Genomic DNA, 27,919 nt, shown 5'->3' on the forward strand with positions numbered 1-27,919 from the left:
TGCATTATTTCTGTCCTTTCACTTCTTTCTTTTCAAACATTTAAATTGTTTTATTTTGGATAAGTACTCAATGAGGGTGCATATGCTCTCCAGCTGTCTCCCTTAATTACCTGGCCACACTTTGTGTTGCTCTCTTTCATCCCCATGCTTCTACCCTACTACCTCTAAGTGTGCTCCCCATCATGTTCTTCCCCCACCTGCATTGGTTTCCCCGCCCATGGGCTTCTCCTCTGCCAGTTCCACCGTGCTCTCTTGCTTTTTGCTTCTCCCCCACACTCTTCGTGTTGCTTCCCCCTGCACCCTCACTATCGCCACCCGTTCCCTATGTGTTGCTTCCCAACCCACGACATACGTTTTGCTTCCCACCAACCACACTCTGAGTTGTTACCCCCCTCACCTGTCCTTTGTGATGCTTTCCCACCCGCGCCCTTTGTGATTGATTCCCACCCGCACATTCAGTGTTGCCCCGATCCACACTAACAAAAAAAATCTTTTGTGCTCCCCTTTTTCCACTTAACGATTCAACTCAGTAAATAAAATAAAGTGCTCATGTCATTGTGTTGGTGCTAGTATGCGTGGTGTATGCCTACAAAATGACATGCCAGCCTCATCATAGCACCTATTCTTTTGTTTCATCAGGGATGCTGTGCAGCATAGCTAAAAGCCATTGGCAAAAGCCCATAGATCCCAAAGGCGAGGCCTCCTAGCTTTGCCAATACATGGTAGCTATTGCTATTATCTTCGGTAGTAGGTCTCTGCATACACATTCCTGAAAAAGAAAGATATTAATGCAAACCAAATCAATGCAGTGAGTAGCAGAAAGCAATTGGATGCTAAAATATTGTCATGTAAAATATGGCATCTACGGACCTTTCATATGGTAGTTTAAGTACACCAAAGTCATCTAGAGTCACACCATTATTTTCAAGATTATTCCCAAAAAACAGCTCCAGTGTATATTAACAGCCCTAAAAAAAAAGATTTGTTATGGCAGCATTCCCATTGTACTCAAAGCCAAATGGTCCATTCCAAAGCATTCAGACAAAACTGTGTTAATGCAACCAATTTGACAATATTGTGGGTGAATAGATATTTTTTAAGTAATAAATCTGTATTTCTGTATAATAGAAGGCTTTGCTAGATATTTTGAAGGCGAAGGTAAGTAGATTTGAGAACTCTGACATCTGCATTGCTCCAGGATGTATGGTTGAATTAGCCTAAATAATTTAGAATAACGAAACAAATGTAAGCCTTTCAATTAATGTTATTTTTATAGTTAGTGTTAATAGGATTAAAAAAAAAAAATCTAAAACCTCGAGAACAAAGAGGTCACAGGACTTTTGCCCACCACTGAATTGCCTCAGTTCCCATATATGTTTTATAGTATAAAACACTAAGTTTCACCAGCTGTTGCTTTCTCGTGTAACTGAATTACTCACCCACTTAAAAACGGTCTCTAAACATGACCCAGAAAACATGCTTTTGATCTGGCATGTCCTAGGCATTAAGTTGCAGCCCCCTTTCTCTTCTCCGTTCCAGTCCCATGCTGTCCCCTCATTTCCCCCTCGTTAACACATCCAGTTCCATATGGGCAGACAGGGACTCTGTTTTGCCAACATTCTTATCAGTCCAGGCTCAAGTTTCAAACTTGCTTATGGGCCAAAAATTAAATGTCACTAACAATGTAGACATAACACTCTGTTGGTTTGTATCATACATGAAGAAAGAAACCCAGCTTATCCAGTTGGATGCCTCCAGATGACGAGGATATCTGTATTCAACATTGCATGGATGGATGGGGAGGAGCCTAGCGCGCAACCAAGATGGCTGCGTAGGCTTACGGCTCTCGAGGGCCTCCGCAACCTCCCACGTCTATCCTGACTTAATCCTGGTTTGTTCGAGGCATGTGGGCTGCTGAATTCATATCTGTGCATAGATCGCCGCCTAGTGTTGGGTCCGGATGTTTGCACGTTGTTGTCCTGGAAGAGTCTTCGAAGTATCCTGGGATAGGTGACTCCTCCCCTGGACTACAGTGCGCATGGGCATCCTCTCCATCCTCAGATTGTTTTTTTCCGCCATTGGGTTCGGATGTGCTTATCTTGACTCAAGTTAGGAAAAACTTTTTCTAGGCCAAAAGGCCTTTAGTTTGCGTCGGTACTGTTCCCGATCGGTATCGATATTATCTTGTTAGTTTACTAACTTCCAGAACCAACTTTTTCGCATCTTACCCGACCATCGACCCGTCATCGACGATGGAATCGAGGACACCATTCAAGCGGTGTCCTGTATGTAATGCGAAATATCCCCACATCGACGTCCATCCGGTGTGCAACAAATGCCTTTCACCGGATCACGACGAATCTACATGTATGGCCTGTGCCCGATTTCGATCCAAGAAGACTCTCCGGAATCAACGAGCAGCGAGACTCGAGGCGGAGCAAGCGGCACCGGCCCCAGCCGACATCTTCAGCGCCGAGAACGAAGATGTCGAAGAAGTGGAGAACCTACCCTCCAGTCCCGCTTCCGAACATGACTCCGGATCGGAAGACGTCGAAGAAAGACTCTTTCGCAGAGATGAAGACGACACCGAGGTAGGAGACTACAATGAGGCCTTAGGGGCCGAAGAGAGTAGCTCCGGTGACGAGCAAGGCCTACCCGTACAGACTGAGGATATCCCAGTGCGCCAGTCTATGGCTCCGGTCGAGGGATCGCCTTCGGGCCTTACCCAAGACCTATCCCGCAGTTCTTCGGCCCCGCCCTCTGGCCCGGCCTCGGACATTCAGCGGCAGCCATTAATGCCCAAACTGGCTGGTTTCCCTTCTTCGAAACCGAAACCAAAAGCTGTATTGGTTCAACTGAAACCGAAACCGAAAGTGGCGCTGGTCGGATCGAGGCCCACCACACCTTCGACGCCAGCAAAACCCGTCGGCACCGAGCGCACCAAACGAGACTTCGGTGCCGAGCTTGAAGTGGCCGACGTCGGAGTCGACATACGGAAAAAGACCTTCGGTGCCACCAAACCTACTCGGCTCCCGGCACCGACGCAATCGGCTCCGACCCCAAAGGTCAAACTGCCTGCTGCGTCTCACACCGCTTCGACGGCACCACCAAAGCCACACTCATCGAAGACGTCGACGGCCATTACCGCCCCTCGACTCGATGACTCACCGGCGCCGAAGAAGTCCACGCCCGCCTCTACAGAACCGGTCGGCGCAAAGGAATCGATGGCGCTCCAGGTGCGACCCGTTGCTGCGCAACGCACCAAAAACAAAACGGTCCTCCAGGACACGTCGGGCTCCGAGCCGATAAAAGCTCCAACAGCCTCTTCGGCACCGGCCAACATTACTTTTGGCCTGCCACCATCCACGGCCCCGAAACTGTTCCAAATCAGGACACGGGTCATCCACACCACGATCACGCCTGCCAAACGCTCTGCGGAGACGTCTCCATCACATCTCATCGACGCCGACACCGGCAGGATGATGATCCACAAAAGGAGAATAACTTCTGAGCCAGCTTTGGACTCCTTCCGGATCCCGCTTAAGAGAAAGCTGCCAGTGGCTTCGGAACCAGTTCTTTACGAACCTCTCCATTCACGCTACCAGGATCCACAGTCCTTCTCTCCCACACACTCCGACACGGATGCGTTGGAGGACTACATGGGTGACCAAGTCCCCTACCCCGGAGAGATGGACCCTGAAGGCCAACAGGACCCTGATCAAGCTTGGGATGACCCTGTAGACTCAGGTGCACCTATGGATGCACAGGACCCGCAACTCTATGGAGCAAAAACATCTCCCACAGAGGACACTGCCGCGTTCAACGCTCTAATTGAACGTGCTGCGGCCAATCATGGGGTGCAACTTCACTCTGACACCATCGAGGACGACTTTCTCATGGATACTTTCGCATCCTCAGAAAGGAATATAAAGACTCTGCCCATGTTAAAGGGTGTCCTCAAACCAGCAAAGGACATCTTCAAGGAACCCACCAGGGCAAGAGTGATAAACCCCAGGATCGACAAGAAATACAGATCGGCGCCTGGGGACCCTACTTACATTAGAGGCCAGTTACCTCTGGATTCCATTGTCGTTGCGAATGCTCGCAAGAGGGCACACTCGCAAACAGGTGATGCTCCTCCCCCGGACAAAGAGTCCAAGGTGCTAGAGACCTCTGGCAAACGGGTTGCCGCCCAGGCAGCTAACATATGGCGCATTGCCAATACTCAAGCGCTCCTCGCTCGCTACGATCGAGCGCACTCCGACACATTAGAGCAACTACTCCAACATCTCCCTGACCAATTCAAAGAAGGTGCAGAGATCCTCATCAGGGAGGGACAACTGCTCACAAATGCATCCATTAAGTGTGCACTGGATGCCGCGGATACAGCTGCCAGAGCCATAAACACTAGCGTCGTGTTGCGACGACACGCCTGGTTGCGAATCTCCGGATTCAAACCGGAGGTACAAAATAACATCCTCAACCAACCTGTCAACCCCGACTACTTATTCGGGCCGGAGGTTGACACCACCCTAGAGAAAATAAAAAAGGACACAGACACTGCAAAGTCCATGGGGGCCCTACAAACGCAGTCCTTTCGGAGCGGCTCCTTTCGTCGCCCCGGAAATAGAGGAGCAGGTAGAGGACAGGGGTCACAGCAAACATACAACAAGGGCAACACACAAAACACCTACGATAAAAACACCCGGGGTGGATATCGTGGCTCCAGCACAAAGGGCAGAGGACGCGGCTACGGCAACACCACGTCCTCCCCCAAGAACAAGCAGTGACGCCCTCTCCCTTCCTCCCGACCACATAACACCTGTCGGGGGAAGGCTACAAAGGTTCCTGTCCACGTGGAACTCCATCACCACGGACAGGTGGGTCAAAGATATTGTCAAATACGGTTACTGCCTAGAATTAACCTCAACTCCACCCACAATACCTCCAAAAAACCGTCCTATGTCCTCAGAGCACTTAACGCTCTTACAGCAGGAGGTGCAAAGTATGCTACTAAAAGGCGCAATAGAGGTCATACCCGTCCACGAGCAAGGTACGGGGGTGTACTCCCTGTACTTTTTAATACCGAAAAAGGACGGGTCACTCAGACCTATATTAGACCTGAGACCCCTGAACCAGTACATTCTTTCCGAGCATTTTCACATGCTCACTTTACAGCAAGTCCTCCCGCTGCTCAAGCAGGGAGACTTCCTGGCCACACTGGACCTCAAAGATGCGTATTTCCACATACCCATTCACCCCTCACACAAGAAATACCTCAGGTTCACTGTTCAGGGGCAGCACTACCAATTCAAAGTCCTTCCCTTCGGCGTGACAACAGCACCCAGGGTGTTCACAAAGTGCCTAGCTACTGTAGCGGCACATCTACGGAGGCAGCACATACACGTCTACCCTTACCTGGACGACTGGCTCGTTCAAGCGAAGTCAGCCCAGCAATGTGCCAGCCACATGTCCCGCACCATTCACCTCCTTCACAGTCTGGGTTTCTCACTAAATTACCCAAAATCCCATCTCCAGCCCGCACACGTACAACAGTACCTAGGTGCGACTATAGACACTCTGGCGGCCACAGCTCAGCCAAATTTAGTGAGAATCAACAGCATGCAAATGCTGATTTCCAAGTTCAAACCACAACACTCCCTTCCCGCGCGAGTGTTCATGCAGCTGATAGGCATGATGGCCTCCTGCATTTTCATAGTCCCACACGCGAGACTACATATGCGCCCGCTTCAGGAGTGCTTAGCACGTCAGTGGAATCAGGCTCAGGGACAGTTGAAAGACCTAGTGTTGGTGAGCGGTCGGGCATACAACTCTCTGCATTGGTGGAATCCACAAAACCTTTGCAAGGGCCGACCGTTCCAAGAGCCTGTTCCACAGATAATACTGACAGCGGACGCGTCTCTCCAGGGATGGGGAGCTCATGTACTCAATTACACAGTGCAGGGACTATGGACAACACAACAAAAGAAGATGCACATCAACCTTCTAGAACTGATGGCAATCTTCCTGGCTATGAAAGCATTCAAAGTACACTTGTGCAACAAAGTCGTGTTGATCCGGACGGACAACATGACCGCCATGTACTACATACAGAAGCAGGGAGGAACACACTCTCCACAGTTGTCTCATCTGGCTCAGAGCATGTGGAAGTGGGCCATTCAGAGGAACATGTTCCTCATGGCAGAACACCTCCCCGGCAAGGACAACCAGATGGCGGATCTGCTCAGCAGACACAGCCACCAGATGCACGAGTGGGAGTTACACCCATCAGTACTCCAACCGTACTTCCAGCAGTGGGGTCATCCAGAGATAGACCTATTCGCCACAAGCGAAAACGCAAAATGCCAAAGCTTTGCCGCCAGGTTCCCACATCCGCAGTCGCAGGGCAATGCGATATGGATGAACTGGTCCGGCAGATTTGCGTACACTTTTCCCCCAGCACCACTGATACCGCTGGTGGCACGCAAACTCAGACAACACTCACTGACACTCGTCCTAGTTGCTCCAACGTGGGCACGCCAGCCGTGGTACACTACCTTTCTCGAACTTTCCGTGGTGCCGCATCAAAGGCTGCGGGTCAAACCCGAGCATTTGACGCAGAACCATGGAGAGATTCAGCACCCAGATCCGCAACAGCTGAACCTGGCAATCTGGCTCCTGAAGTCCTAGAGTTTGGCTACCTAAACCTGCCACCTGACTGTATGGACATCATTAAGGAGGCCAGGAGACCCACTACCAGAGCTTGCTATGCAGCCAAATGGAAAAGGTTCGTCATTTATTGCAATAATAATGACATTAACCCGCTAGACGCATCCATCCAAAACATTATTTGTTACCTATTACACCTATACCGATGCAATCTGGCGTACACCTCTATATGTGTCCATTTGACCGCAATATCAGCCTATCTACAAACCAGGCAGCACCTCTCTCTATTCAGAGTGCCTGCCATCAAAGCATTCTTGGAAGGACTCAAACGAGTCATTCCACCTAGCCACCCACCAGCTCCAATGTGGAACCTCAACTTGGTCCTCACACGCCTGATCGGTCCACCCTTTGAACCTCTACACTCATGCGAGATTCAATTCCTTACCTGGAAAGTAGCTTTCCTAGTAGCGATAACTTCTTTACGAAGAGTTAGTGAACTCCAGGCACTAACCGTTCAAGAGCCATTTATACAGGTTCACGCCAACAGGGTCGTACTACGTACCAACCCCAAATTCATGCCTAAGGTAATATCGCAGTTCCATATGAATCAAACTATTGAACTGCCTGTTTTCTTTCAAAACCCACAGACTGTCGCAGAAAGGGCACTCCATACACTAGATGTAAAGAGGGCCCTCATGTATTATATCGACAGGACCAAACCCTTTAGGAAAACAAAACAACTTTTCGTTGCCTTTGCCCCACACCACAAAGGTAACGCTATCTCCAAAGCAGGTATAGCCAGATGGATCGTTAAATGTATTCAAATTTGCTACCAAAAGGCTAAACGCACATTAACGATTCCACCACGAGCCCACTCAACACGTAAGTTAGGGGCCTCCATGGCTTTCCTAGGAAACATTCCTTTGCATGATATCTGTAGAGCAGCCACCTGGTCCACTACACATACATTTACCAAACACTATTGTGTAGATGTGCAATCAAAACAGCAGGCAGCTGTAGGACAGGCTGTTCTCAAAACTCTTTTTCAGACCGCTGCAGCTGGCACTGGTAGCCGCCGCTAATAAGAGGGCACTGCTATATATTCTATGCACAGATATGAATTCAGCAGCCCACATGCCTCGAACTGAATATGCTACTTACCAGTATGCATCTGTTCTTGGCATGTAGGGCTGCTGACATTCATATCGCCCTCCCTCCTCCCCGGCGCCTGTAGCAGCTGCAGCTCTCAGAATTACTGTAAAGCATGGTCATCACTTTCTGTATCTACTCCATCACTGCCACAATGGCGAAAAACAATCTGAGGATGGAGAGGATGCCCATGCGCACTGTAGTCCAGGGGAGGAGTCACATATCCCAGGATACTTCGAAGACTCTTCCAGGACAACAACGTGCAAACATCCGGACCCAACACTAGGCGGCGATCTATGCACAGATATGAATGTCAGCAGCCCTACATGCCAAGAACAGATGCATACTGGTAAGTAGCATATTCAATTTGACGGGCTTTTGCAGATCAACTTGCGCTGAGGTGTCACCCGTTTTCCAAATTCAGATCGGACGCTGGGAACCGGAATGGTTGCACTCCGAAGTTTGCGGCCTGCTCTTGCCTTGGTCCCGATCTCGAGCTGGTGAAGTGCCTGGGTACGAAGTGAACAACAGCGGCTGGCTGGGCTTGCCCTGTCGCGGACCCCGCACTTTCACTTTCGTTTTCAAGCTTGTTTCCTGATATCGGCTGTGAGACTTTGGTGTTCCAGGGGGGCGCGGACAGCGGAGTGTCTGGCCTGACTCTCGGACTATACATGGGCTTACTGTCGGCGACGGCTGTGTTCAAGTGAATTAGCTACCTGGTCCCTTTTTTCCTGGTGCGGGCGGGTGCCAACCTTGGTGGCCTCCGGACGATGGCGGCGAGACTAGACGGTGACAAGTCGAAACCCAAGTCAACTCGGAGGGGTGCCTACACCCAGGTCAATAATATGGATCGATACGCGCAGGCAAAGGGATCCCCTAGCGGCTCGCATAAATCGCCTGAGAGGTCTAAAGAGGTCTCAGATACATCGTCAGAATTGACTTTGCTGGACGTCATGGGCGCCATTGAGGAGATGAAGACCTCTGTGGGTCAGAAGTTTGATACCCTGGCTCATAAATTGGACGCGGTTCTGGTCGATGTGAATTTTGTCAGGGCAGACCTGTCCAAAACTAACGAGCGGGTCGACTCCTTGAGTCAAGCGGCGTCGAACCTAACTGTGGACGTGGCCGCCCTGCAGACGGAGGTCCGTAGGTTGCGGCTAGCTAGTGACCTGACGGACCGTCGGCTTGAGGACTCCGAGAGCAGGGCTCGAAGGAACAATGTCCGTATCATTGCAGTGCCGGAAAGATCGGAGGAATCTGCTGCGGATCTTTTTGTGGAGGATCTGGTGACCAATCGTCTCGCGCCCAAGGGACTGAGCAAGTTCTTTGCGGTGGAGCGGGCCCACAGGATTCCGGGTGGTGCGCCCAAAGTGGGTGCTCCCTCGCGGCCTATAATCGCCCGACTCTTTAACTTTCGGGATAGAGACGCTATCCTTCAGGCGTCGAGGGTGGCCAAGCCGCTGAAGTTTGAGAACTCTGTCAGCTTTTACCCGGACTTCACGCAAGTGGTCCAAAAACAACGGCTGGGATTTTTGGGTGTCAAACGGCGCTTGAGGGACATGGAGCTGAAATATGCGATGTTATTCCCGGCTAGGCTGCGGGTTGAGTTCCGGGGTCGCTCACGCTTTTTCCACCGGCCGGAGGCGGTTGGAGACTGGTTGGATGCCCTGCCTCGGGGACAGGATCGAGACAGTCGGACGACGGAGAGCGGACAGGATTTGGTGGCGCAGGACTAGAACTTGGTTCCTGGTGATGGACTGGATTGGTGACGTTTTGTACCTTGGCTCAACTGGACCATAGTTTGGCACGATATGCCCTTTAAATGCCTGGGGGTTGTGGGGAGCTTATTGGGGTCCTTTCCTCCTTCTGTGGTTCTTTTTGTGGTATATGTTAGGGCGACAGGCACACTGCGAGTTGGGGGGGGCTGTTTGGGCTCAAGCAGGGGTGCAGGGAGGGGGGAGTTGTGGTTTGGGGATTGTGGGGGAGGGGGGTTGTTGGGGATTGTTTGTTTGTTTCGCAAGGCAATGTGAAGTTCTCTGCTGACTTATCCGGTTTGTGCTTTCCGGGATGTGGGTATCATGCATGGGAGTGGGATGGGGGATAGGGGATTGAGAATCCTTTCGTGGAATGTGAATGGACTGGGGGACAGGATCAAGCGCGGGGTGGTGTTGCAGTTTTTGAAACGTATTTCGCCCGACATTGTTTTCCTGCAGGAGACACATCTGATTGGGAACTCCTTCCATGCCCTCAATAGGAGGGGCTATCGCCTTGCCGCTCACTCTGGTTTCACTTCTGGCTCTAGGGGAGTGGGCATTTTGGTCAGGGCCTCTCTCCCATTGGAGGTGGACGAGGTGCTTCACGATGATAGGGGGCGCTATGTGGCACTGGTGGGGAGATGGGAGGGTAGGACTGTTTCGCTCGTTGCTGTGTATGTACCTCCGGGGTTACAGACGGCTACCTTTGCCGATTTGGGGCGTTTGGTCCTGGGACTCCCTGGGGGGGTTCTGGTGGTGGGGGGTGACTTTAATGCTGTTGTCTCCGGGTTGGAGGACCGTCACCCACCCAGGGATCTCCCTAGGGCTCAGGCCTGGTTGGGTGGCTTTTTGGACACTTTGGGACTTGTAGATTGCTGGAGATTGATGCACCCGGGACAGGCGCAATATACCTTTCACTCGGGGGCCCATGGGAGTCTCTCGAGACTTGATTACATGCTTATGCCGGCGATCCAAGCTGGTATGATTGGGGAGGTGCGTCATTTAGCCCGGGGTATTTCTGACCATTCCCCTATATGGATGCAATTGAAGGTTGTCCCTGGGGCAGAGGGGAGAGTAGCACCCATTAGCTCCTGGTATATACGTAACCCTAAGATCCGCACGGAACTGGTCAAGTCCACTGATCACTACTTTAATGATAATGTGGGGTCGGTGTCATCGGCCGTCTCCCTATGGGAGGCTTACAAGGTGGTGATCAGGGGGCAGGCCTTGTCCCTTATCTCCCATACTAAGAGGTGCGAGAGAGCAGAGGTGGTTCGCTTGGAAACTGACATAGCTGAACTGGAGGAGGACTTGGAGCGGGGAGTTACTGATGAGAAATTGCACGTTCTCAGCCTCAAACAATCAGATTATAGAGCGCTGGTCACGGAAGCCGCTAAAGGGATGAGTAGAGAGCAGCAAGGACGATTGTATGATGTGGGGGATAAGGCCGGAAAGTTGATTGCTTGGTTGGACAAGAAGGAGAGAGCGAGCAGGGTGGTGCCCGTTGTGGAGAGAATGGATGGAATGCGTGTGACTGACCCGGTGGAGATCGTTGACTGCTTCGCGGATTATTTCCGCGGGGTATACTCTCCGGTTTCTGTGCGTTCGGAGGAGGATTCTCATCTGTTGCTTAGAGACATTGCATTGCCAACCCTATCGGAGGCTGATGCAGTATTGATGGAGGCGAAGTTGTCGTCAGATGAGATCGCTCTGGCCATTCGCTCGATCGCATCGGGTAAGGCTGTGGGTCCTAATGGTCTTCCCATCGAACTATATAAGTTGCGTCCCGATAAGATAGCGCCGTATCTTCGGGACATGTTTTTCGCGGCACGTGCGGCGGGCTTCCTCCCCCCTGACCAACGCCTCGCCAACATAGTTGTGATACACAAAGAGGGGAAGCCGCGAGATCGCTGCACCTCCTATAGGCCCATTTCGCTGTTGAACGCAGAGCCCAAAATTCTGGCGAAGGTATTGGCTAATCGACTGGTTCGGGTCGTGGGCGACTTGATTAATCAGGATCAGTCCGGTTTCATACCCCATCGGAATACCGCTCTGAATTTGATGCGGTTGCATGGCGTGCTTGCTAGAGCCAATTTTATACGTGAGCCGGCCATCTTGGCATCATTAGATGCTACTATGGCGTTCGACACTTTGGAGACGGCCGTATATTTGGGCCGTGTTGGCGAAATTTGGGTTCGGCCCTGAGTTTATTGGTTGGGTAAAATTACTATATGCTGACCCATTGGCTCAGGTGGTGGTGAATGGTAGGGTGTCGGCTCCCTTCGCACTGGGGAGAGGTACGCGGCAGGGATGTCCGTTGTCACCCCTTCTCTTTGCACTTTCTTTGGAGCCTCTCGCCGCCTGGTTGCGTTGGGAGCCGTCGCTGCGAGGCATCAGATGGACGCCGGAGTTTGAAGACCGTGTCTCCCTTTACGCGGATGACATCCTTTTGTATCTCACCTCTCCCCGACAGTCGCTCACTGTATTGGTGGACGTACTGAATTCCTTTGGTCGCAACTCTGGCCTAATCATTAACTGGGCCAAGTCGTGTGTTTACGTCCTCTCGGGCGAGGCCCCCCTTCTGCCACGGGATTGCCCCATCCAGATTGCTACACTGGGGTTCAAATATTTGGGAATCTTTATCTCTCTGGATCCCGCGGTCCGCTATGAGCGAAACCTTCTCCCTCCCCTCCAGCGATTGAAGGCCGACGTCGCGAGGTGGCGACGACTTCCGCTCTCGCCGCTCGGACGGGCAGCATTGTTTAAAATGATGTCGCTACCTCGCTTCTTATATGCTTTGCAAAATACTCTAGATGTCGTGCCAGCCCGTTATTTCCGGGAGGTGGAGGGTCTTCAGCGCCAACTGTTTTGGGACGGCGGCCGCGGATCGCTCTCGCTAAGTTGACGCTCCCTTGGTACGATGGGGGGGGTCGCCCTCCCCGATATTAAACGATACTATTGGGCGTCTCAGCTGGCGGCGGTGAACCACGGGATATATACGGTCCTGCCTTGAATCCGGCCTTCGAGATGGATAAATTTCTGCTCCCGGGTGGGGATTATAATAGGGCGCTGTACTCGGTGACCCCGGATACGCGGTTGACAGGACCCACGCAGGTTGCGGTACGTGTGTGGCACGCGGCGAGTGCTGCGATGGGGTGGAGGGATCGCTTGACTCGGGCGACGCCGTTGTATGCCTCCGGGCGGTTGGGCTGTCTGTGGAGATCGAAAGGCTTTGAGAAATGGGATATGATTGGTATATGTAAGGTGGGTGATCTTTGGGCGAAGGGGTCTTTCAAAACGTTTGACATGCTTAAAACTGAATACAAATTAAATGATAAAGAGTACTTCCGGTATGCGCAAGTATACCATGTGCTGTGTTTGGTTTTTCCGGACGCTGCTGCTATCCCCGAGTATTCCCCATTGGAGGATAGAGTGTTGGATGGCTATGTGCCCGACAGCACTATTTCCCTGATTTATAAGAAACTCATTAATGATCGTGTGGGCTTGCTTCTCCGTTTGCGGGAGGCATGGACGGGCGATGGCTTGGAACTGGACGATGAGGACTGGGTGTCGACGGTGGCCTCCCCAAAAGAGGTGGCGATCCCCGCCCGCTTACGATTCGTACAGCTGAAGATTCTTCATAGAGTGTATGTTACGGGGCCCGGTTTGCTGCGTATGGGCTACTCGGGGATGGACTGTGTAAGCGTGGATGTGGCCTGCCGGGTACCTTTCTTCATATCTTATGGGAATGTTCGGAGGTTGTGCGATTTTGGAACGGTATCCACACCGTAATGGAAGAGGTCACGCACGTTGCTCTGTTGCCAGAGGCTAGGAGGTGTTTGTTGAATGTCTGGGAACCGAATGATTATAATGCGGCACAGACGCAGTGGGTGACTTTGGGGTACATGGTGGCTAAGCGTAACATTGCACAGTTGTGGGGTTCGCCGAGGCCGCCCACGATCGAGGTATGGAAGGAGAATATGGACTGGTGTATGTTTAGGGAAAAGACGGTGTATGTGGCGAGAGGCAAGCCAGGGAAATGGACTAAGGTATGGGGTCCATGTAATTTATATCGTGGACGTATCTGCACCCCGCCTCTGCCATTAGAGGTCGATATCGCTTTGTCCCCCTAGCCACGCATTCTGCGGGATTGTGTGAGGTGTGTTCCATGCTTTGTCTTCCCGTTGCCCCCCACTACCGCTTCCAGACAAGAACTGCTATGGACACTGTACGTAGGTCCCCGTCCTGGGAAGAGCACGCTGCTATTTCGGACTCTCATTGCCTTGAGTGTGTTTTGTATTTAATAGAAAATGAAACTGTTTTTTCCGATTGCTCCTGGCCTATGGCCACGGCCTGCTATATGTGCTCACGGACAGCCGGGAGCTTTGCCTCTGGTTCGTTTGAATGTGTGGCGTTGCATTGCGGGCCCTCGGGCTCTATAGCGGCTGGCCTTGGTGGTTGTAGGCCCTTGTCTGTATTTTATTGTGTACTAACGGTTTCTAATTAAAAAAAAAAAAAAAAAAAAACATTGCATGGATGACTGTGTCCTGTTTTAGGGACTGATCTGTCCGTCTGTCCACCTGTCCACTAGATCTCACAGCGCAAAGAATAGTCTCTCAAACATGCTTCCACTTTGGGCATTCAAACACGCAAGTCTGGTTGTCTAAATCCTATCTCAAGTAGAAATGAATCAAGGCAGAGGTTGTTCTCATCGCCAATGCCAAGAGGGAAAATTATGTCCAGGAGAGGGTTGATGAAATCCGTGCGAGACAGCTCACCCGTATAACGAAATCTGTAGGCTTCTCCAGTTTGAGGATACACAATGTAAACACGAACAAAGCCTAATAGTACCAATTGTTTTGTTCCACAAAGTGAATTCATTCCTATCAAGAGACGTCTTCAGAATAACCACCTAGGCAGTGGTCTTATTGCAATGTGGTAGGGAAAACACTCTGCTGGCTGGTTCCTTGACACTAGTACAGAAGAGTGTTCTTCATGCAGGGGTCTTCCTCATCAAAGGGCATTAGAAATTTGTCAGGGTAACACTTGCTTCAGATAAGGCATTAGCTTTTTCTACCCACTCTCATCCTTTATTAGTCCTACTGCTTCATCTGTAAGGCGTGAACAGCAGTGTCGGACAGGCTTATAAGGCAGCCTAGCAGTGCAGGAAGGGCTGGTCTGATGGATCAAGGTATGGGCTGTCTTTTTGGCAGTTTGTGGACCGATTTTATGGTCTGGTAGACCAGTGTTCATTGTTGTTTTCTCTACAAAAACATTGACTGCAGCAAGCACAAATGCGTGCAGTCTCCTATACCTTACAAAACACCTATAAAGGTTGTCTTTAAGGTTTAAAACTGCCCTGATATGCAAATGTGTGCCACTGTTTAGGGGGTATCTGATTTACTAAAGGTGGCCAATTTTAATTTGGTGCACGTGCCTATTTTCTGTCCCAGTCCGATCCTGGTGAACAGTAGCACTTTGAAGACATCATAAGCGATTTACTACAAGAGGCGCAGAATAAACATCACAAGCTAGAAACCAGAAAAAGCAGGAATGGAAACACTACACTCTAGGCCTTCACCGTACAGAGTCAAAGGAGTAGAACTCGATCTCAGTCAAAATCCTTCAGGCACAACATTTTCACTTGAGAAAAAAAACACTTAAACCCTACCCTTCAAGCAACACCTTGCAGTAGAGTGACCTAATGGTTAGATAGCTCTTTGAAGGCGAACATTCTCTGCTTCGGTCTAGCCGTCTCCTCTCCTCTGTCTTAACACAGTATATCCTCCCCTATTGTACAGTGAATTACTTCACGGCTAGTTTTAAACTGCTAAGATTCAAATACATCATTATAGCTCACCTTAATAGTGTGCTGTTTACATGGTGAGCTGTATATGGTGTTAACTGCAGCATCTAACATTTAGCTGTAGAAGTGTGTTGTCATGTTTCCTTCTGTTGATTGGTACTGTGGTTTTCATTTTCATTCCTCAACTATCAAATTCATCTGGTGGTCAAGTTATCAGTTCCTCAGTGCTTTCTGTGAGGTGTACCTTAGGATCATTTATTTATTGTTATGTTTTAGTACAGATATTTTGTAATGATACTCCAGTGCAGCATCCTAACAATCTGAATTAATTATTGCAGGCTGTGAACAAGTTGGCAGAGATCATGAACCGTAAGGATCCTATGCATAAACGTGGAGCAGACACTGACGTGCGGCGGAAGGAGAAGGAAAATAGGAAGCTCCAATTAGACCTGAAGTCAGAGCGTGAAAAGTTAACACACCTGGTGATCAAGTATCAGAAGGAAATGAATGAGATGCAGGCGGTAAGGAGTTCATGGATATGTCCCTTAAGCATTATCCAGTTAATAATAAGTGCTCTGGAAAAGGGTGTCTGACACTTTTTTAAACAGAAAACAATTTTTACCAGAAGCATGGTGGAACCTGGCCAATGGAATACACTGGAACTCTAAAACCAAACCAGAAAAGCTGGTCTGTTTGACATAATAAAGCTCACCTACCTGTTTCCTCTTTTAAAGTTTTTTCATAGTATTTCTAGAGCATATAATGTGATTAAAGGAGCTTCTGCAGGATCTAGGCATCAAATAGAATCCCGTATTGAAGAATATCCTGGGTAAGCATATCACAAAATCAGATAGTTGTAGGCAGAGCAGCAGAAACATGGGGAAGTGGAGCAAAATAATTATTGAAGTTGAGGTTAAGGGTCACACACATTACATTTATTGTTGCCATACTTTTTGTAAAGAATTCTGGCAGTCTTTTATACCAGGCATGCAGCTTGTGACCAGGAAGTACTCTATGTAACTTATGCCTGGTGTCCTGAGCTTGTTTGTAAAAAGATGTTCAGGCTTCTCCTAATGGGGTGTGTGTGCATAACCAACTCCCCCACCTCCTGACGCTCGAGGAAGGATGGAAGACTGTCTCTCCATGTAAGATGCTCTTTCAGACCTTCTGCCACATGGGGGTGAGGTGTGTCGTTCTAACAGGCAAGTAGAAAGAAAGACATGTTCGAGGCATATGAGCTGCAGATTGTACACTTAGCATAGATCGCCATCTGGTGTTGGGCCCGGATGTTTGCAGTTTGTTTTTCTTCTTGGACAGTCTTTGGAAGTCACGAGTTTGGTGACTCCTCCTTCGGTCCGTACTGCGCATGGGCTTCGGCTCCATCCTCAGATTGTTTTTTTCCGCCATCGGGCTCGGATGTGATACTTCGTGCTCCGGCTTCGAACTTCTACGGTTCCAGCCTCGACGGAAAATCCTCGTTTCTTCGAGTTTCTTCATCATCATCTTCATCTCTCGAAGCGGCACTTTCTCCATCCCGTACATCGGCACCGGCCTTCGGGCCCTCCTCGACTCCGGTCCCGGCCGATGGAAAGGACTCCGTTCAAAAAGTGCCCAAAATGTGGGTCTAAATTTCCCCACATCGACCTCCATCAGGTGTGTAACCTTTGCCTCTCTCCAGAACACGAGGCTAGAGACTGCCCCGCCTGCAAGTCTTTTCGATCGAAGAAGACCATCCGAGATCGAAGAGCTCGACGCACCATGGCGCACTCATCCTCTGCAGCTCCACCGGACATCTTCGGAGACGGCGCCGAAGCTTCGGGGCAAACACACACCGAGCAGGAGGAAGACGTCATCAGCGCTTCCGAGGCCGACGACTCCGACGTGGAGGACGTTACACCGGCGCAGCGGGCCGTGAGTACTATGCCCCCTCCCACCCCCGTGCCGAAAACCAAAGAGACTCAGGTTACTCCCTCGCCTGCCGGCCTGGGCAAAACCAAAACCAAAGCTTCTATCACCCCACCTACGGGCCCGGTGTCGAAGCCTCCAAAGTCTCACGGCAGCTCGGGATCGAGCCAGCCGACGCCCGGTGCCGAAAAACAGCATCCGGCACCGAAGAAAGCAATATCCAGCTCGACTCCGAAGCCACCGGTGCCGAAGCCTGGACACTCGGTGCCGACCAAACACAAACACAAATCTGTCGGCACCGACGCCCCGGCGCCGAAACCTCATTCGACGCCGAAACACCCGGAGACCTCAAGAAAGCATGGCGCACACAAACCATCGAACCCCTCGGTTCCGAAATCACCGGTGCCGACAGACGATCCGGCACCATTGGCTCTGTTTACACCAGACCCTCTACAAAAGACTCTGTCCAAAGATCCAAAGACTGGGCTTTTGACTTTAATTACCAAGAAAAGACGCCTTGATACTCCGGCTCCTCCTCCTCCACCCAAAAGGAAGGACTCTGCTACTTCTTCCCTCAGAGTGCCCTCCCCACTACCGCCTCCCCTACCTCCTCCACCACCTCCACCCCCTCCCCCTCCCAGGTCTCCGCCACCTCCACCTCACTACGATCCGGCCCCATCCCCAGATCCGGATGACGGGGACCCGGACAATTACCCGGCGGACGCCCCAATGGATCCCACTCCACCAGGGACCCCAGACCCATGGGAGGATTACAATAACCCTGATATAACAGATATACCTCAGGACGACCTATACCCATCCAGGCCGTCTCCTCCAGAGGACTCCTTAGGGTTTCATCATTTAGTGCAGAGAGCAGCACACTACCATGGGGTGGACATGCACAGTGAACCAGTGGAAGAAGACTTCCTACTGGATACATTTGACATACAAGACAAATCCACTTCTATTTTACCCATGCTTAAGGGTGTCACCAAGCACGCTACAGAGGTGTTCAAAGACCCTGTCAGGGCCAGAGTACTGAACCCTAGAATAGAGAAGAAGTACAAAGCGGCACCCACAGACCCTGCATACATTAAGGGCCCTGCTCCCCTAGATTCCCTAGTTGTCTCCACAGCTAGAAAGCGGGCTAACTCCCAATCCTCAGGAGAAGCCCCACCGCCAGACAAGGAATCTAAACTTCTGGACGCGTCTGGTAAACGCACCGCCTCCCAAGCTGCAAACATGTGGCGCATTGCAAACACACAAGCACTGCTTGCGCGATATGACAGAGCACACTATGACGAACTAGAGGCTCTTATGCAGCACCTTCCAGAAAAACACAAGCGCAAGGCTCATGACCTGATACAGGAGGGTAAACTAATCACAAACACCTCCATTAAGTGTGCCCTCGATGCAGCCGACACTGCTTCTAGAGCCATAAATACAAGTGTCCTGCTTCGTCGCCATGCCTGGCTCAGGATCTCAGGGTTCAAGCCTGAAGTCCAGGCGTCCATACTCAATCACCCCTTTGACCAGCAAACTCTCTTTGGGCCAAAGGTAGACGAAGCGTTGGAAAAGATGAAAAAGGACACAGACACAGCAAAGTCTATGGGGGCACTCCAAACACAAGCCTCTAAACGTTCCTTTCGACGCTCGTCCTTTCGTGGCACAGGCAGAGGCTCCTCCACCGATAACGCCTCTACCTCCTACAAGTCCCCTCCTCAAAATACCTTTTCAAAGGGCAATCAAAGGGGTGGTTACAGAGGCAACAACAATAAGGGCAGGGGCAAAACCAACAACACCCGTTCTGCCACCCCACCCGCACAATGACTCCCCTCCGCTCCCCCCAGACCATCCCACTCCGGTCGGGGGCAGACTACAAGACTTTATCCACACATGGGAGTCCATAACATCGGACAAATGGGTGACCCAAATCATTCGGTCAGGGTACTGTCTCAAACTAACATCTACCCCACCCAATATCCCACCAAGGCACCGTCCAATGTCTCAAGAACATTCCACACTGCTCAAACAAGAGGTACTCTCACTCCTCCAAAAACACGCTATAGAGCAGGTCCCCGTCAATCAACAAAATCTAGGGGTCTACTCCCTATATTTCTTAATACCAAAGAAAGACGGGACCCTCAGACCCATTCTCGACCTCCGGCCTCTAAATGCCTACATACATTCAGACCATTTTCACATGGTCACCCTACAACAAGTCCTCCCACTCCTCTGCCAGGGAGACTTTCTCACAACCTTGGATCTGAAAGACGCATACTTTCACATTCCAATACACCCCTCTCACAGGAAATACCTCAGGTTCGTGGTGGACGGGCAACATTACCAATTCACGGTTCTCCCCTTCGGGGTCACCACCGCACCACGGGTGTTTACCAAATGCCTAGCAGTAGTAGCAGCACACCTCAGACGTCAACATATTCACGTCTTCCCTTACCTAGACGACTGGCTGATAAAAGCCGCGTCCTACGACCAATGTGTGCAACATACAAACAGCACCATCCAACTGCTCCACCAGCTAGGCTTCACGGTGAACTACCAAAAGTCCCACCTCATACCATCTCACACAAAGCAATATCTCGGGGCCACTATAGACACCTCCAAGGGTATTGCCTATCCAAACTCAGCCAGAATCACAAGCATTCAAGCCTTACGCAAAACATTCCTTCCTCAACACTCTCTTCCAGCAAGAGTGTTTATGAAGCTCATAGGAATGATGGCATCTTGCATCTTCATAGTGCCCCATGCAAGACTCCACATGCGTCCACTTCAAGAGTGCCTAGCACAACAGTGGAACCAGGCCCAGGGTCAGCTGACGGATCTGGTGTTGGTGGACGGCCGCACACATCACTCTCTGCAGTGGTGGAACACCACAAACCTTTCCAAAGGGCGGCCGTTCCTGGACCCGGTTCCTCAGGTGATTCTAACAGCGGACGCATCGCTCTCCGGCTGGGGAGCGCACCTCCTACACCTCACCATGCAAGGTCTATGGACGCCACAGCAAAAATCGCTCCACATCAACCATCTGGAGCTCTTGGCGATCTTTCTAGCCCTAAAATCTTTCCAAAAACAGATTTCGGGCAAAGCAGTCCTCATTCGCACAGACAACATGACTGCGATGTATTATATACAAAAACAGGGGGGGACACACTCTCCCCAGCTCTTCCGCTTAGCCCAGAGCATATGGAGATGGGCAATTCCCCAAAACATCTTTCTCCTGGCACAGCACGTTCCAGGCGTACAAAACACCATGGCAGATCTGCTCAGCAGACAAACGCAACAACTACACGAATGGGAACTGCATCCACAAGTTCTTCACCCATTCTTCCAACAGTGGGGGCATCCTCAGATAGACCTCTTCGCCACCCACGAAAACAAAAAATGCCCAAGCTTTGCCGCCAGATACCCACACCCATTGTCCAAGGGCAATGCGATATGGATGAACTGGTCAGGCAGATTTGCATACGCCTTTCCACCTCTCCCACTAATTCCATTAGTGGTCAGGAAGCTACAACAGCACTCCCTCACACTCATTCTGGTAGCTCCCACGTGGGCCAGGCAGCCGTGGTACACCACGCTACTACAACTATCAGTGGTACCACATCAAAAACTGCACCTATCCCCATGCCTCCTAACCCAGAACCATGGAGAAATCAGGCACCCGGACCCAGCTCAGCTCAACCTGGCGATCTGGCTCCTGAAATCTTAGAATTCGGATACCTTAACCTTCCCCCTGATTGCATGAACATCATCATGGAAGCCAGACGTCCTACCACTAGAGCATGCTATGCCGCAAAGTGGAAAAGATTTGTAATCTACTGCCGTAATAATACAATCAACCCTCTAGATGCATCCATACAGCACATCATATGCTATCTGCTCCATCTTCACAGGTGTAACCTGGCATATTCATCCATACGCCTACACCTAGCAGCGATCGCTGCTTATCTACAAAACAGACGGCATTTATCACTCTTCAGAGTGCCCGCTATTAAAGCCTTCATGGAAGGCCTTAAACTAGTAATTCCTCCCAGGGCACCACCTTCCCCTGTATGGAATCTAAATGTAGTTCTTACACGACTAATGGGTCCGCCCTTCGAACCAATGCACAAATGTGAGCTACAGTTTCTCACCTGGAAAACAGCTTTCCTTGTAGCTATCACTTCCCTTAGAAGGGTTGGTGAAATACAAGCGTTCACCATACAGGAACCCTACATACAAATGCATCACAGCAAGGTCATACTTCGCACAAATCCGAAGTTTCTGCCCAAAGTCATTTCCCCCTTCCATCTCAATCAATCAGTGGAATTACCTGTCTTCTTTTCGCAACCCCAATCTGTTGCGGAAAGGGCCTTACACACACTTGATGTGAAAAGGGCGTTGCTATACTACATACAAAGAACGCAACCCTTCAGGAAGACTAAACAATTGTTCGTTTCCTTCTCTCCACCACATAAAGGCAACCCCATTTCGAAATCCGGGATAGCTAGGTGGATTGTAAAATGCATACAAATTTGCTATCAAAAGGCAAAGAGAACATTATCTGTTCCTCCTAAAGCCCACTCTACAAGAAAGTTAGGGGCTTCTATGGCTTTTCTAGGGAATATACCCTTAGATGACATCTGCAAAGCAGCCACATGGTCTACACCGCACACCTTCACAAAACACTACTGTGTAGATGTGCATTCCAAGCAGCAAGCTAGGGTGGGCCAGGCTGTACTAAAGACACTTTTTCAAACAGCTGCAACGGATACCGGTGGTCGCCGCTAAGGTTGGGTACTGCTATATAATCTATGCTAAGTGTACAATCTGCAGCTCATATGCCTCGAACGGAATATGCTACTTACCAGTATGCATCTGTTCTTGGCATGTAGAGCTGCAGAGTTGTACACGCCCACCCGCCTCCCCGGCTACCTGTATCCGTTCCAGTACATCTTATTTAGATACAACACATGGGTTTCTCACTGTTATTACTACGCTCCATCATTTCCCTGTTGGCGAAAAACAATCTGAGGATGGAGCCGAAGCCCATGCGCAGTACGGACCGAAGGAGGAGTCACCAAACTCGTGACTTCCAAAGACTGTCCAAGAAGAAAAACAAACTGCAAACATCCGGGCCCAACACCAGATGGCGATCTATGCTAAGTGTACAACTCTGCAGCTCTACATGCCAAGAACAGATGCATACTGGTAAGTAGCATATTCCTTCTTTCTAGTGAGCCTACCCAGGCTACACAAATGTTAATGGTTATGTTGCCTTTTTTGTGTCACTGATTCCTGGTTAGCACCTGTAAAATACCACCTGGTTTAAAGCAGCATTCTTTGAAAAACAAAAAATTATGGTTTGGACTGATTAGTGGCACTAATAATATCGAAAACTAGAAAGGTGATCAAAGGAGTTCTTAAATTAACCTTAGACACTGTTAATTATTCTGGGCTACATTCCAGAGAGTTGTGTTTTTGCTCCCAAAGTGACTGAAATGAATTCAGCTATTCTATTGTTAACCATTCTGTTGTCTTAAAATATTCTTGGTATAATCATAGCTTGCTCAAAATATACATTTTATGTAGCGTCACAGTTGATTCTTTTATCTATTTGGATGCCTTTATAGCTAATTTGAAAATTAACATCCATCAGTCGAACACACACAAACTATTGTTTAGTACAGTGCAGTAAACACTAGCTGTGTGATTTTTTCTTCTGCTTCAACTAGCAATTGTGGTCATGTTTTGCTAAATCGTTTTATATTCTGCTAACTCCACTCACTCATTTGTTTATTAATCACGTTTTTTCTTTTGTCTGTACTGTGCTACAGTTTTGTTTAACATTTTTTATTTGTTGGTATTGATCTTTTATTTAAAACATTGTTTATTTGTGAGTATTGCTCTGCATTTTAAAATACTTTGTAGACTACTTTATGCTTTTGTTTCAACACGTTATGCTTCAAGAAGTGCTGGTACATGTTAAGAGTTGCTTTTGTTTGTTAACATCCGTGACAAAACTGTGCAGTAATTAGTGCTAAAATATCTTGTTTTTCAGCAAATAGCAGAGGAAAGCCAGGTACGGATAGAGCTGCAGATGGCTCTTGACAGCAAAGACAGTGATATTGAACAGCTTCGGTCACAGATACAGACCATACACATTGGTCTTGAAAGCACCAGCATAGGAAGTGGACATGGTGATGCAGATGCTGATGACGGCTTCCCTGGTATGGTTCTTATCTTCACCTCTGTGGGTGGAATGATTAGAAACTTTTGCGGAAATTCACAACACACAAAATATTTTGTGCAGGCAAACTTATTTATTTTCAGATCTACTGTCCGATCACAAAAGTATTCAAATACTAATGACACTTTGTTTGATGTTTCCGTTTTGCACCATAACACACCGAACATTTTAGTGCAGAAAGCAAATGGCTAACAATCTTACATTTGACCCAGCCCATGTCGGTCCCATCTTAAAACTACTGCAAAAAGCAAACTACAAAAAGCACAATACAGAAGTATAAACTGCCAAAGTTTTCATCATACATGAATATAGCTGTATGGAAAAGCCTACCCTTTTTACATTTCTTGATTCGTCCACTGCCTCATTTTCAAACCTGTTGTAGGACCTGATAAATTTGCTATTTAGTATCGTAAATCCAGACTTATTCTATTTGTGTGCCAGTGGAAGGTGATGTTTTTTGGTTCCATGCTTTTGCAGTTTGTTTTTACAGTCTATATTTTCACATCCTACAACCAGGATATTCTTTAATATTGGAATCAATATGTGCCACTCCTGCCATTTGAATTTCAGTTGAGTAAGCTAGATAAGGAAATATTACTTTGTCTCCCCAAATTGCTACCAGCCACACTGTCATGTAGAGGAGGCAAAAACCGTCTGAAAGCTTCCAACCGATTTTAAGGAGGTTCACAATATCCCATTCACGGACAGATAACATTTAAACTGCAAACCCTTACACATAAGGTTAATAACGATGTCACATTATTTAAGAGCTAGATGTATAACAGTGTGCATTTCTTACGTTTACCATACCACTTCTAACCAAACCATCCCTGATATGTAGTTGGGGACACAATATCAACATTAACTTGGTGATTTGTTTGGCACAAGATCCTAATTCAGATGAGAACATAAGTGTACCTTTATACATTCTGGATGATGCTGATAACATAAATATGGAACATTTTATCTCATCATTCACATGGCCCAGAGTCCCTGCATGAGCCATTTTTGTCCAAGTAAGAGCATAGATATTCCTTAAGGTTTACACTTTACCAAGACCTCAAGTGCAGTTTTTAAGAGGAAATCTGATAGTACATTTCATTTGTATCTAGATGTTGCGTGAGACTCAAGGTGTAGTAAATGTATGAATGCACTTGGCTCTACTCATCCTATATCTTACTGCAGTAGAGTACCTGTTATATGGATCTTAAGCAGTGATTTTGTTACCTGAAGCATTGTATTTTGAGTAAATGAAACAATAGTTTGATGGAGTATAAAACCTGTATTATAAATGACTAATCAGTTGGTTCTTGCATTGATAACTTCTTTGTCTGCACTTTTTCCCCCTCGATCTATACTACTGTTTCAGTTCGAATCACTCAGTCCCGGACTACGGAGTCCATGTCTTTCTCCTACCAGCGCTCCTCTACCTCTTACAGCATTGCCACTAAACCCTCCAGGTCTCACTTTCTTCTCGACCCTTACTCTGACTCAGATGAAGAGCCAGTGTCTTGTTCACATGATGAGCAAGATTCTCAAGTCCCTTCAGAGCCAGATAGTGAAGGTGACATGCCTGAAAATACTGTAGTGCACTGTGTGTTTTACGCTAACTGTCCATCTATTGCTAACACTGTTTTAATGCACGGTGTTGAAAACACTGACGTCCCACCACTAAAATGGACTTTGTAGTAAAGAATGATGCATGGATTGAGAATTGTTTGTGTTATGAAAATGCTTGCTATTCAGAGTACCTTCATCCAGGCTTAGTGCAATAGACCACTTCTCTCTGGATAAGAAGTCATAATTATCGACCACCTAAATTCAGAAAAATTCTAGTACAGTTTCCAGTCAAATAATTCTTCAGTCAAGATTCACATGTCAAACGTTTGTTTGTCACAAAGTAACTTCAACTTGCATGCCTAATTTGGAAACATCAAATTATTTTATTTTTACCAAATATTAGTTACCATGTAATGCACAAACTGTCTACAATTTGAAATGTCCGTTAAGACTATTGTCCGCTAAGACTATTGTACCCTAATTTTCATGACTTCCTTCATGCTGTTGCATGTGCCTCAAATACTTCCTAATCCATGTGAAGTATACACCAAAGATAACCTGTTAGAAGTGTATTAAAACAGCTTGACTGAAGCACTGCACACTTAGGAACCTTGTTTAGTCATCCTTTCTTGATTAGCATTAGGCAACAGATTTTCTATCACACCCGACTAATAGCAAGGAATATTCTTTGACATCATCTTTTATTTTCAGAACACATTTGAACAAGTCCATTTATCTCCTTACTCTCCAGTAAATATATCTAAAAGTAATTGTATTCTAATGCAGAGGCTTTAAAGACTTATTTCTGTAACTGCCAAGAATAGTGTTTTAATGTTAGTTATTTCTAAATATTAAATTTTCATGGTAACCATGCAACAATATTCAGACCACATAAACATTAAAATTCATTTAGTCTTTGATTGAAATCCCTTCAGAATTGGTGGCAAACTTCTTTTAAATATTCATATTAAGAGTCATTATTCTTGGAAATGTTGGGATCAAAATTACCACTATCCAGCTGCTTTCTTTCTTTTTTATAGACACATTTTATTAGAGTTTGCAAGGTACGGTACACCTACAAGTTCAATATCACAGAGAAAATAAACTCGAAAAATAACATAAGTCGCATATTATTCCGTCCTTCCCCTCTCATGCTCCCATCCAGCTACTTTCCAGAGTAAAGTTCAACTGTGAATGTTTTCTGGAAGTCTGAAATGCAAGCTTCCTTTAGACTTCTTTTTAACTTAACTAAACATATTGTTTAGTTGAATGAGTTTTGGAGCTCTTCACTTAATAAGCTAAGCCCTAGAGGGACCAACATATTCATTGTTTCAAGACAATCTTGGCACGTTTCGGTTGTCTTCAACTGGTTAAGTCTCGATCCATTCCAATCCCTAAACGTTCTGATCACAAACCTCTACCTCACACTACTGCAGCCTTGAGGCAAACTTATGTAATCTGTTAGAAATAGATAATTATGTAGAACATTGTTTGCCCTTCCAATGTATTCGAATGGTATATCCTGAAATAGTATACATATCTGTTGAAATGGTCTATTTTTCCTCCAAGAGGAAAGAGGCAGATGATGCTGGTTTTTATTTTTACAGTAGGAAGGTTTGTCTAATTCGTCCTAAGGTGGTTTCTAATTTTCAAACTAGTGACGTTCTATCAGATTGTTATTTTTTGATGTATTAAATTATGCCCACAAAAAAGTAAGGTATGGCCCCCTTTTAACTATCAATTCTATAACGGAGTATTACCAGTTCACAATGTAATTTCACGTTTTAAATAAAAAAAACACACTTTTTTGTGATTGCCGTTGAATGGTCCCTCTTTCTTTTTCATTTTTTTAACAAGCGAGAAATACTTTGTTGCAGGGAGTGACGTGTTTTCTGCCAACACCTCTGGACTGTACGTAGTCCATTGAGTGTAAGGTATGTTTCATTGATCATCCCTGATGGAGATGTGTTTTCTGCCAACACCACTCGACTTTACATAGTCCATTGAGCGTAAGGTATGCCTCATTGATCATCCCTGACATACCTTTTCAGGATCCCTGAATGCCCACAAGTACATTTTCTGAACTAGTACCGATTGAGCCTCCAAATATAAACCGATGATGCACAAATCCCCTTACACTTATTCACTTGGAAAACAGTTTAAATAAACCAATGAACATTGTCTCGTATTTCGAATGCATGTTCCTCGGGATGGAGGAGTGTTTCCTAAACATGAACTGTTAACAGTATATGGCACCCCTGTAGTTCTGCTGGAAATCAAGTGCAAACAATTAATAGTAAGGGATCCCAGGAGTGGTGAAAATAAATATATATATATATATATATGAAACAAACTCCAACTTATCAAAAAGTCTCAAATTGCGCTGAAGCTTCTTAAGCAGGAAACGGACACCGGTTAGTGCTGTTTATTTAGTTGCAAGAAATGCCGCCATGACGCGTTTCGGGCCCGCAAGCCCTTGATCACATGACATGCCATTCGCTTTTTTTCCCCATTTTAAAGTGCTAGTGCAAAGAATGACCATGAAGGCAGACTTCCAACATATCGGTTCGTGGCATAGTGCCAAATACTTAAAACGCTATTTTTACATCATATTGCTGTTTGTAAACAATTACACTCACGGTTTAAATACCATAACAATGTGCAACGTTGATTTTCTGCAAGTGCAGGGAGCGACAATGAAGACAGACTATGTGTGTCTATCTCCCTACTAGTCGATAAAAGACAAGGTGCCGAAAAACAGTTTTTTTACGTTACTGTACAATTGTAAACAATTCCACTCATTGTATAAATACAATAAAAATTGAA

The 27,919-nt window shown here is 47.8% G+C and overlaps 1 protein-coding gene across 5 annotated transcripts in view; it reads left to right on the forward strand.

The window, feature by feature from the left end:
- Positions 1 to 27,919, forward strand: part of ROCK2 (Rho associated coiled-coil containing protein kinase 2) — a 531,243-nt gene that overhangs the window by 434,737 nt on the left and 68,587 nt on the right. For 4 of the 5 annotated variants that reach the window (XR_014962943.1, XM_085610694.1, XM_085610692.1 and 1 more), the window contains exons 25-27: positions 15,717 to 15,899; positions 23,345 to 23,513; positions 24,903 to 25,097. Coding sequence is in view for 4 of the 5 variants with exons in the window: in XM_085610694.1 (XP_085466820.1) it covers positions 15,717 to 15,899; positions 23,345 to 23,513; positions 24,903 to 25,097 (547 nt within the window). In the remaining variant the exon portion in view is untranslated. The remainder of the gene's footprint in view (positions 1 to 15,716; positions 15,900 to 23,344; positions 23,514 to 24,902; positions 25,098 to 27,919) is intronic. The other variant, XM_085610696.1, reaches the window with a different exon arrangement.

Source organism: Triturus cristatus, chromosome 6 (genome assembly GCF_964204655.1).
Source record: "Triturus cristatus chromosome 6, aTriCri1.1, whole genome shotgun sequence".
Lineage (NCBI taxonomy): Eukaryota > Metazoa > Chordata > Amphibia > Caudata > Salamandridae > Triturus > Triturus cristatus.